The sequence below is a fragment of the Phasianus colchicus genome, chromosome 14, assembly GCF_987193195.1.
Source record: "Phasianus colchicus chromosome 14, bPhaCol1.hap1.1, whole genome shotgun sequence".
NCBI classification, from domain to species: domain Eukaryota; kingdom Metazoa; phylum Chordata; class Aves; order Galliformes; family Phasianidae; genus Phasianus; species Phasianus colchicus.
Genome location: NC_143449.1, coordinates 18784437 through 18796268, shown reverse-complemented (window position 1 = coordinate 18796268; position 11832 = coordinate 18784437). Strand labels below are relative to the sequence as shown.

Sequence of the window (11832 nt, the reverse complement as noted above, 5' to 3'; positions counted from 1 at the left end):
TGCTTGCAATTATCCGCAGATGCAGAATGCGAATGCAGATTTGGTGGTTACAATTTGTACCCCCCAAAATTGTCCTTTTGAAGAGTTGTCTCCGAATTTCTCCAGGCTTTCAACACTGTATTTATTCAGCAATTGACTCCAGCAGAAGAGAGCGAACGTTAGCCTTGCACTGAATCCCCTTCAGCAAGGGAGATCTGTGGCACAGTTATGCAGAAATGGGCCGGATTTGCTCGGAGGAAGGCACATGCAGGGCAGGAGCAGCCTGGTTTTCCTTCAAACCTGTGATATTTGCTTTTTATTTCATTTTGCTTGATAGCAGCTTCCAGCTCCTGCTTGACATGGATGAAACCCCAGCAGGCACTGACACAGAGCTCAGCAATGCAGCCCTGCCAGCACTGCTCACAGTGCATCAAATCCTCACTACAGAAAATCACTGCAAAAGGGGAGGCTTAGGGCAAGGAGACGTGTGCAGGGTGGGAAACACTACGAGCTCCTAGCAGCCAGCCATACCAGCTATGCTCAAGCAACTGAATGCTGTCCTGTTTGCAATTTGACACGGTTGCAATTAAATAGATGTCAAAGAGACAATAAAGCCCAGCGCTGCCATCCTGATAGGGGCTTTGGGTACTTGAAGCTCACTGTTAAATGAAGAGATGGAACTAGAAGGCAGCAGATTGATTACCACAGGGCTGAGATGTGCATACTGTCAGATTTTGCAGTTTCCTTACCCCAGGGGAAGCTCAGCAGCACAACTCCACATTTCCCTTGTGCAACACTTTGCTGTGTAACACCCAAGTGGGTCCATGGATGCATATTCGTGCCCATGCCTGCACTGATGAGGTCCACGTTAAAAAAAGACACCAAAATGCAATAGCTGCCAAATCACCTCCTGCAGCATCAGGTCTTCGTGTATGAAGTACGTGGGCCTAAGGGTGGGGTTTTTAGCATCCTGGGGAGCAAGGAGGGGCTATGGGGGGAGGAGATCTGTCTGCATGGGAAAGCTGAGAACAACTGCCCTCCTGAGCAGGATCCCGAGGCTCTCTCTGGGCACCTCCTCCAACGTTTTCCCCTAGATATCAGAATCGTGGAATCATTAAAGCTGGAAAAGACCTCTCAGGTTATCACACCCAACCACTGACCCCATCACAGAAGATCCCACGAGGCACAAACCCATGGCCAAGTCCATCCCCTTTCCCATCCATCACACCACTCACAGCCCATGCACGGTCCCCAAGGGTGGCTCGAGGTGACCCTCCCACGGGCAGCCCCTCCTCTCCCCTCAGATCCCCCATCCTGGAAGCTCCATCAGTCCCACATCTCTACAGAACACCCCCGAGGGGCCGCAGCCACTTCCCCTGGACCTCATTATTCCATTGACAGCAGTCAATATCTCCCCACATAGGAATGTATTTACTTACAGGCACATAAGTAATTCATTTATGAAATTGAATTATCTGACTAGGGAGATTGTGTGTTTTGATTGTGTAGCTGTACTTCTGAAACCGACTTAGGACTGATAAAAGCCAGATGGAAAGCGGAAACCGTCCATTTCATGACTCTTTAAACGTTTAAGTTGGTTAACCCTTGTACTGCACGAGTTTTGATGTTGGGCCAGAGTGTGGAAGCAATTTGTTGGTGAGTTCTCAGGATGCAAAGGGGCTGCGAGCGCTCAGTGGGTTGGGTGCCAAAGGGAAACGAGTGGTTGGCCTCCAGCTATGGAGACCTGGTGGAGAAAATACTGCAAAGCAAGAGGTGTCACCACGAGGATTGCTGCAGCCAAGGAACTCCTAAAGGAAGAGGCAAAATCCCAATGAGCAGAAGAGCTGCTGAGCCATGCCGGCTCTCCGCACTGCGCTTCCCTTCTTATTTTTGGAGTTTGCTCTTCCCCAGGGCCACACGGTGCTAAATTTCCATTACTTCTCCAATTACCCGAACCTGTCCAAAATACACGTCGGTGGTATTACAAACCAGCATCACATTCCCTTAATAACTGAGGCAGAACGTGACCCGACGGCCCGAGCGCGGTGCCCGCGGCACATCTGGGAACATCTGCACTGCATCCCAGCCTGCAGGTGCTGGGCTTTGTGCACTGCCAGAGCTCTTCCTTCCGTGAGAAGGCCCCGAGGTTAAATGGCCCTAAATTGGCTTACGGCCCTGCTGGTGCCGGTCACAAAAGGGAAAAGCAGGCCAGAGCAAAATGCTTTACGATCTCAATTTTCATTTTGTTAATATTTTCCAAGGCAGTTTTCTTGTTTTCCTGTTGCCAAAAACGCATATCAGGAAGGAGGAACATAACTCACATAGCAGAGATCTGAAATAATCGTTGCTGCTCACTGAGAAGTGCAGCCCTGGTGCTGCCCTGCTCACAGCCCGTACTGCAGCCCTACGTTCCCCATGCAGATCTGTGCCACCATCACAGAGGCTTTGGGGCCATCCTTCCAAAACTGAGGGTTGTTCCACTCAAAGAGATGTTTTGTGGATCCCAGCAGAGGTGGGTGCTCTGTCCTCATCAGTCCAATGCACTCCTGTGAGGCAAAGAAAGCAGTGAGGATGCAGTGAGGCTGCAAGAGGAAAACTTCCCTCTGCCTGCAGTTACCCTTTGCAGGGCTAAAAGAAATGAAAGATTGTGGTAACTATGAAAGGCCACGAAAGGAAAAACCTTCTTTATCAGAGCATGAAGCAAAGCAGCATAACAACTCCTCCATATCAGGTTGCTTCATCAGGAAAATTAGGTAGATTGTGATTTAAATATGCAAAAAAAAAAATGTTAACTCTTCAGACTTGCTTGGTGGGGACAGGGATTGCCAAAGAGAGCAAGGAGGGGAGCGGATCCTCACATCAGCTTTCCTAGCACTGTCCTACCAAAATTCAGGCAGATTTGGAAAACTCAATCAAAGCTTTGGGTCAGAGAAGCAAAGCTCTCACTGAACCTCCCCACCATGGGACGGAGGGCAGAATCCAGGCAAATATAGCCTAAAATGGGTGCTTGGATCCCATCCTCTCCTGCAGGTCTTGCTGCTTGCAGAGACACTGAAACACTTTGAGGACTGGATTGGGAATGTATTTTTCCCTGTGACTTTCTCTAGGAATCAGATTGGAGACTTATTTTTTCCCTGTGATTTTCTAACACGGGGTTTACAAAACCTGATCTCACAAATAGCATCCTATTATTTTCTCTTTATCAAAAAATGGATTTTTTACAAATCGTGATTTGTTACAACTGAAGCAAAGCAGATCAACACAGCCAACAATTCTCGGGGCAAATATTTTCCACCTCTCCTTCAGGAACATTAATAATTATCCCTATTTCCCAATAGAAACCCAGGACAAAACCCTCACGGGGATTCAGCAGCTGCCTCAGTGACAGCGACCACATCCCAGCTCCATGCAAACGGCTGTGAGAATCACATTGTTTCAACTCAATACTCGCAGAGCTGCTTACTACGGCGCTTCTGAGGAGCAGGAGATAATTACTTTACCAAGGGGGAGAAAAAAAAAAAAAAAAAAACAGAAAGAAAATTAATTTCCTTCCCTCTGCTCGAGTTTCAGAGGAAATTCCGCATTGTCGCCCCAGGGAGAACCCGCAGAAGAAAACGGGGAGGAAAAACCTTTTGATGCGATGATGGGGAAGGATGCGAGCGCTGCGCGCTGCTGCCCAGCTGGACTGGAAGCGAAGCACGGAGCCCGGGCAGGAGAGCGGCTGGGATGGGATACCGGGGGGGGGCCGCTTCCAGAACGTGCCCGTACGCTGCGTGCACAACCGGGGGGGCTGCATGAAGCGCTGTTTGCAGGCTCCGGCCTCCAGGTGGCAGGCAGAGGCCGGGGTGCTTCGGGCGGTGCGTCCTCCGAGGTGTCACCGGTGCGCGTAAATAACCGGCACGGATAAACGGCGCTGGGTCCTTCAGAGCGCTGTACCGGCTTTGCATCCCTTATCCCCGTACATTTCAGTTCGCAGGTGATGCCTCCCCCCCCCCCCCCCCCATCTCCGTGCCAGCATATTTATTTTTTGTTACTTCAGCGTTTCCAGAGGCGCGTTCCTTGTTGCCATCCCAAGGTACCCGTCACACAGCGGGAAGTGCCTCCCATCCTTCCGAAGAGACCGTGCACCGACCCGCAGCATCACGCTGAGATGGGAAGGTGGCTCTGGGATGAACGAGCTGAGAGCAGGGACACCCATTGCTGCACCTTAAAGCGGCTCCTGCTGAAATCCTGGTACCGAAGGAAGGAGGTGGGGCTGCCAGGCAGGAGCTGCCCCTGTAAGGCACCACTGGGACAGAACCAGCTCACCTTCCCATCATTATTTTCCAAGGAAGCAAATTGCATATGGCAAGTATTTGATTAGAGTTCATAGCCAAGAAAAAAAAAAAATTACAGAATAAACATCTCCTCTGCTTGAAGGGCTCTCGTCAAGTGTCAGGAAGTGGAAATGGAGCAGGATGATTAGCACTGGCATCCTGGTGCCCCACTGCTGAGCTCAGCTGGATGAGACCCCATTCCCTCCCCAGGTCACTGCTGTACTTTTTGGGGTTGGCCTTGGGACAGAGCCATTGGCAAAGACAGAGGTGGTTCATCCCTTCAGGGAGATGCAGTGCTGTAGCATTTGTTATTAGTAACACCCATCTCATTCCCAGAGCTGCTTGGGCACTGTGTGCCACGGAGCAGATGGGGTTCATTTGAAGCCCTTCAGATCACAGAGGTCCACGTGCAACTGATAAAGGCCAATTTTGGGGGAGAGGGGGGAGCAAGTCCAAGCAGGACGCCCTATATGTTTTCTAAGTGCTAAACTCAAGGGAAATTACTTCATCAAAACCCGATCCAGACCACAGTAATGAAGACTGTGATGTAGCCAGTGTTCAACCATGTTGACTTTGCAGCACTGGAATTAATCCATCTGCATTGCAGCTCGGTGAAATCACTTCCAGCCCGCAGCAGCTCCGGGACTGACTTCATCCTCACAGCCCCAGATGCAGAGGCTGGGGGGGGGGGGAAAGAAAATCACATGGTGACAGCTGCCCATCCTCAGGGCACTGGGTTCCTGCTGGGGACAGTTGGGTTTTGTTGGCTGGGAGTTGGCATGGGCAGCATTGTGGTGCTTTGTGTCCCTGGGCAGGTTGGCTGCTTTGTTCCACCAGGTAAAAAAACATCACAGAAATCCCAGTTTTGATGGGTTTTCTGCAGCCAAACTTTGGGAATTGCTGGATTCTGACCCTGGGAAAGGCTGTCACAAGCCCAGGATGTTGGGATGACCAACACAGGTCACTATCAAAGACGCACAGCCTTCCTGCCATTGCATTGCTTATTGGGACAGCCTGCTCAAAGCACCCAAATTCACCAATTCTCAGCTTTCTGAGGGCCTCCCTGCTTTTTCTGCCAGCAAAGGCAGTATTTAAAGCACATGGAAGGGGAAGAAACAAAACAGGCAGCTCATGCAGAGCTGCAGGCAATGGGATGCACCTTTAGAAACCATCTTGAAAGGACACAGCTTTGAAGGAAAGCCTGAGTACACCTAAAGGCATTTTTCAGCCCCTGTGCTCTTGCTGGGCTTTTTGCAGTGTTACCTAACCCTGAAATGTAATTTAATTAAGTTTGTTTAATTTTTTATTTTTTTTTTTTTTAATGCATGTGGGACTGGTAAACTTAATTAAAAAGAAACATTGTTAAGCAGTCTGATACAGTTATAATTTGATTTAAAGTGCTGGATGATACCAACATTAGAAACGTAAACCGATACATTACAGAAAAAATAAAAGGCTCTACGTGGAATTTTACAGTTTCTCCTCATTCGTGGCAGGTTTTAGGGATGGGGTGAGTTGCAAAGATTTCTTCCTCCTGTTCATTGCTGCAGAGTGAGGGATATTTCCTACCCAGCAGAGCAGCTCTGGCTCATTGCACTGCATACAGGTGGGTACCTTTGTTCACGTAGCCCGGATTCCCATCTGCACAGCAATGCACAGCAATCTGAGCCAAAGCTCCCCAGGATTTCAGGGCCCGAGGGGAGATTTGGGTTTGCTCCTGGAACAACCAGTGGGGTTTCAGAAAGGGAAGAATCTAGCCAGCAGGAAGGAAGCAGCTCCCACCCCCCATCTGTAACACTGCTGTAGATGAGCAGCGCAATGCACGCCGTTACACCATGCACTCAAACTCACCTCGTGATGCTCTTTGCTATCAGCTTGCTTAGGTTGTGCCTCACAGCTCATCCAAGCACCCACAGCTCCATGCTCAAACCCTGCCCAGAGCTCATTGATGAGCCAGGCCAGGCAGACATTGAGGCTGCAAGAGAGAGAAAGCGGGGCACAGCTCTCCTCCAGCACCTCAAACCCCTCCTCAGAGGGGGCTGCAGTCAGACACAGGCTGAGCAGCCCCAGCTCTGTACCAGCAATATGCATAACTATGCTCTGGTTGAATGTGAGAGCTAAAAGTCTCATTCCCTCCCCCCCCCAAAAAAACACTAGCTTATTTTAGCACTTTTTTTTTTTAAATTATCCCTTACCTGAAGTGCTTGCAGAAACACCCCATTGCTCTGAAGCTGAATGCTGGGCAGCACCACTCTTTTAACTGCTGTGGCCCAAGTAAATCCCATCAGTAATTATGAAGGCAATCACTGTGCTCACCTGCAGCCCACAGCTGCTGCCTCCTTTGCACCCCTGCTCTGTAGGGGACAAATGGGTGCAGGAGGCCCCACACAGCACCATGTGGGCACAGGAGAAGAGCAAACCAAAGACAAATAATTGAACAGATACTGAATGCTGGGACTGCTTCTATCTTCAGCTCTGCTGCTCGTTTCTCTGAGTTGCTGCATGTCTTTAATTGCATTTCCCTCCCTCAAAACAAGCCCTTCATGGCCAAGGAGCAGTGCAGGCACTCCCTACAGCCACAGCACCTCCTGTGTGCAGGGATCCCCAAGGGAGCTCACAGCATTGCAGTGCATTCAGTACCTGTTGGATCGGGCACTGGATGACTGCAGGCTTTGCTTTTTGTCCTGCAGAATGTGCTCGATGTGCCCTTGATTTCTGTGCAAGCAAATGAAGTGCAGTTGTTTTCAGACTCTGCTCTGCTTTGCTTGCACACAGTGGGGCAGGCAGCAATCCCACAGCTCTGCACAGAGCCCTGCCCATCTCTCTGCCATCAGCTGTATTTGTCAGTGATGGAGATTAACAGACACAATTCCATAAGCTTTTTCCTATGCATTTCCTACTAATCTTTCTCCTTGCATTTCACTGATATAAAGGACAGAAAAACAAATCATTGCACTGCCTTTGGATATCCCTTCTCCTGCTCCTACAGCTGGATGTATCAGAGGGTATCACACAGCTCAGCACCCTGACCCTCAAACTGCAGCTTCCCAGGCACGAAGCACACCAAACAGCACGTGATGCTGGGGCATGGATCATAGCAGCACATGGAGCACAGCCCAGCATGGTTCCCTGCCCTCCTGCAGCACAGAAAGCTTTCCTTGTCCCCAGCCATTCACTGCACGAGCAGTTTCTCGGGGAGGTCTCAAAGATCCTGAATTAGTGTGGAACAGAAACCAGGGCTGCATGCGTTGCTTTGCATCGACATTGAGCTCCGGTGTGATTTTCACCAGCCCTGCTGTATCTGGAAGAGCCTGAAGTCTGTGGGAGGTGGGATGCAGGATGAGGGTGAGAAAGGGGACATTTGTTGTGCATGAGTTGTGGCCAAAGCTCAGAGTGCTGGCCAGCACTGGCAGGGCAGGGAGTGGGTGCAGGCTGATGCTGTGCACACAGGGCTGTTTGAGTTCCTGGGGCCGTTGTGCCCGTAATCACAGTTTCAGGAGTATTTCAGGGCTCCTCTGCATGCTGACAACCTTCCTGGGGATATTACTTCTTTGTTCCTGCTTTATAAGCTGCATCTTAGCTTAAAAAATCCAACAGGGAACGCGAAGGAGCTCAGACCAAAGCATTGCACAGAGCCCTGGAACCAGCATTCCTCTCCAGCCTCCCCATTCCGTGCTGGGAGTTTCCACTGAGGGTCCAAAGCTCTGTGCAGATCACTGCACCCTGCAATGCTCGCTGGACCCTGCAGCCCCCAACAGCCATCCTGCCTTGTTTTCCCATTACCCAAAGACCGAGTGGGTTTTTACAGAGCAAATCCCCTGCTAACGTTGCAGGGCTGTGGATTTATGGCCGCGGAAGGCGCTGAGCCACCAGGCCAGATGGTTATTTGCTAATTTTGAAGGTTTGGAGTGGTTTTTGGATCTCAGCAGAACTGTCCCCGTTTGCAAACAAAAGGAACCCGCAAGTTGAACTGCTTCGTCTCTTAAATCCCTGCATGTTTTCCTTCTTTCCTTATTGAAAAAGACCCTTGGATATTCTGCCATATAGTTTACAGTGTGCATTCTACAACCCCGTGCAGCCAGAGGGACATTTTGGATGCAGAGATAAGACAGATTTCCCTGCTCTCTGACCTGCAGCCCCCATGAAGCCCCTTGCCCACTTCACTTTGCACTGCTTTCCTTTCTGATGGCAGCACCAGCAGTAGGAACACAGCATTGGCACCACCCCTGCAGCCCCCCCTGCGCTGAGCTGTGCGCAGCTCCACAGCCACCATTGGGTGGCAAATCCATCACGTTTATTTATTACTTCCAAATTAAAACCAGAGAATAATATCCCTCATCCCTAAGGGGAAACGTGAAAAAGCAGAGTTTCACCCAGCTCTGCATGGAGAGTTCACGTGGTTTCAATTTCAAATACAAAGAATATATATAGCTTGGTTTGGGGCTGACATCACTCTCCTTCGGAAATGTCTTGTAATTCATTTTCCTTTTATTTTGAAGCTATTCTCTTACATATCTGCTGACAGATATTTGTATTGGCAGCTCCCATGGAATATTAAGATCATATCTATTCTGTTTCATTCCAATAATCACTTCCTAAGCAAAGTGCAAGCTCACGGTTCACCAGCACTTTGGTGCCTAGAAGTGAAAGCTTCCTCGCACACTTTCTGACTTGTTGTCCTTCTCCCAAACACACTCCCCTCTCTGAGCTGCTCCTCTTCCCTCTGATATTTGCTATCACATCAACAATTGCTGCAGTATCCAAATGGAGAACGTCAACAAAGTGCTCTGGGACAGCAGCTTTGGGAAGAGTACATCCCTCCCTGCCGGGCTCAGCTGAAGCCCAGGGCTCACACTCACCTTGCGGATCCACAGAAGTCTCCAATCTGTCCTCAAAGGTTTCCCACTCCAGCCATGCACTTCAGTTTGCTCTCCCCAAATCCTCTATGATTCCACATTCTTGGAGTGTTTTCTTTAAGTATTACAAGGAAAGTTCACCGCAGCCTGGCTTCTCCCCTTCGCTCTGCAGTGGAAGGAGCTGTTTGTTGGACAGATTTTGTGCTGGGGAAGGAAAGCCCAGCAGGACAGGACCTCATTCCCACCAGGCAGAGATGCCTCTCCCAGCCCCATCAATGTGCCTGAACTTCTGGCAGAGCTTGGAAAATGCCTTGCCCTGTTGTTTGTTTATGGGGCTAATAGCCAAGCAGTGCACAGTCCTCAGCTGCAAATACTGACGCCAACAAGAAGGCAGGAGATGGGCTGGGAATAGAGACCCAAAAAACATCCTTTGCAGCACAGAGCCAATAATTCTTCCTTCTCCCCAAAACACATTGGGGTTGCAATGGGATATGGGCCCTCTGCAGCATCCCAGTAGCTCTGCCCTGGCAATAGCAGTGGGCTCAGGTGGCAGCAGGTGGACATGGAACTGCTGGGACAACAAAATGATCCCCAGCACCAAATTCGGCTTAACTTTCCCCCAGATGCTGTTCGGATTGTTTTTGCTTTGCTGAATCATTTCCTCGGGGCTTAATCCTCCTCCCTGTACAACCTTCCTTTGTGCTGATGGATAAAATAACATAACAGAGGTTTATTTTAATATATCCCCAGCTAATGCCGTGCATGTGGCAGGAGGGGAGAAAAGCAAATCCAATTCCAAAGTGCCACGGGCACCAGCTGTGTGCCCTCCCATGCCCACCCACTGGGCTCAGCACTGCCCCTTCCTGCACCCACGGGTCCTTCAGAGTTCATGATGGGCAAACTGGGATGGGGAGTGAAATAGAAGCTACGCCGTGGGACCTGACATCCGAGAACGCAAGGGGAAGCAATCTCACCAGCGCCGTGCTGAGCTGCTGGGTGTTTCTGCCAATTTTTGCTTAGACTTTAGGAGTGTCTTTTCAAACCGTTGTTTGCTGGGAATAGCCTTTAATCAGCTTCTGAGCAGCGGCTCAATGATTCAGATGAAGCAGCCACGCTTAGAGAAACCGAAGGTCGATGCACAGAATCGCTCCGAGCCGCTCTTAGCACAGCTGTAAAGCGGCCCCAGAGCAAACTCCCTGTCCTCCCTGTGGCCGAGAGCAGCGGTGCGCGGGGACGCAGCTCCTCCTGCAAGAAAACAGCGCGATTTGCACCGTGCACCATCAGCTTCTCGCTCGCCTTTCTCCCGCAGCACAACAGAATGAGCTGAGCAGCGGCTCCCAGCCCTGCCCTGTTGTTGTGTGTCTGATACCCGTGGGCACATATTGGGTCTCAAGGTTTCTATCCTGTAATTCTGTTATGAGATGAAAATAATTTTCCCATCCGCACCACGAGTGGAGATTTTCCAGGCTCAGCAAACAGGGCTTTGTTTCACACTGTTTACAAAGAAAGGTTTTCTTGCCCGTGGTTCTCAAAACAGAGGCTGAGCGATCCTCTGCTTTCCTTTTTGACCTGACACAGCCTCAGCCCCAGATTTATAACCACTTCTTACATAAACTCGTGCCATTCAGGTGGAGGCACAGAGGATGACGGCGTACGTCAGAGCGTAACGCAGCACAGAGGATCCCTGCGTTCCCAACGGCAGCTTTGAGTCCTTTCCTTCGGTTTGGTTTCACTTTGTTAAACTCAAAGTGAATCTGGGCAAAACCGAGCAGTGCAGCGCAGTGAAATGCCTCATGGCAGCCCCAGCATGGCCAGCAATGCCAGGCTTTGGCATCTACTTGTGAGCCTCAGCGCATTAATGGGCGCCATCCAGGATCGTTCTCAAGTGAAGCAAACATTTCTGGTGCATTGCACGACACTTGCTCCAAAATGGAGTTAGTTCATCCGAACTTTATGCCAAGGGATTATCTGCTCCGTTTTCTGATGATGGAAATATATGACATCCCACCCCGCGATTCGTTAAGGACAATAAGATGACAAAGCCCAGGGAGGGGCTGAGTTGGTCTCGGATGAATGAAAGCAGCCCCTGGAAATGCAGCCCTGCTGCCTCCATCTGACCTAAACCCTCAAAATGTTCCTGATTATGTCGTCTCAATTGCGCTTTATTTTTGTTTTATTTCTCCTTGTAGGAAATTAAAAAGGGGCTCCTTGATCCTGCTCCAAGTTCTTGCAATGTGTTGCAATGCCGAGGAAATCAAAGATTACTTGAAATACTTCTTAATAATCTGTCATGTCAGCAGAGATAAAGGCTTGTGGCCCGTGAGCTCAGCTGGCTTCTATCAGTGCTGGGAAGGGAGGGACCCCCCAGACCTCCTTCTAATTACCAACATGCTGAAGGAGTGGTCCATTTCTCTGGGTAGAGAAGTGCAGATGGGTATAGACAGGTATAAATGGGAATTAATGTGTTGAGCCCACTTTGAGCCGACTAATGAGCATCCTCAATAACGAGCATCTTCAGTAATGAGTAACCTCAGCAACAAGCATCCTCAGTATTGTCCATCCTCAGTATTGTGCATCCTCAGTATTGTGCATCCTCATGTGGGCTGTGAGGCCAGCAGCAGTCTGTGGCACTGGCACAAACTGGACACATCAGCAAAGGGCTGACGTTCAATGCTCCCACT

At 49.9% G+C, this 11832-nt stretch overlaps 1 protein-coding gene across 3 annotated transcripts; it reads right to left on the bottom strand.

Moving 5' to 3' along the window:
• Positions 1–1689: 1689 nt before the first annotated feature.
• Positions 1690–6546, bottom strand: LOC149916055 (uncharacterized). Of its 3 annotated transcripts, none has more exons than XM_090150262.1 (3): positions 6491–6540; positions 6147–6270; positions 1690–2525 (listed from the first exon to the last, which is right to left on the bottom strand). In XM_090150262.1, exons 1-3 carry the CDS (start codon positions 6514–6516, stop codon positions 2364–2366), a joined length of 312 nt encoding a protein of 103 aa, XP_090006388.1. In that variant the 5' UTR covers positions 6517–6540; the 3' UTR covers positions 1690–2363. The 3 variants fall into 3 exon arrangements, 1 of the variants encoding a protein (XP_090006388.1); XR_016471093.1 differs by lacking the exon at positions 1690–2525 and adding an exon at positions 3986–4254 and having other exon boundaries at positions 6491–6546; XR_016471092.1 differs by lacking the exon at positions 1690–2525 and adding an exon at positions 5631–6012 and having other exon boundaries at positions 6491–6546.
• Positions 6547–11832: the final 5286 nt, after the last annotated feature.

Coding starts and splice junctions, on each gene's coding strand:
- LOC149916055 (XM_090150262.1), bottom strand. CDS start 6,516: ATGGGGTGTTTCTGCAAGCACTTCAG. Junction 6,271..6,490: donor TGTTTCTGCAAGCACTTCAG/GTAAGGGATAAT, acceptor TCTCTCTTGCAG/CCTCAATGTCTGCCTGGCCT. Junction 2,526..6,146: donor ATAGCAAAGAGCATCACGAG/GTGAGTTTGAGT, acceptor TTTGCCTCACAG/GAGTGCATTGGACTGATGAG.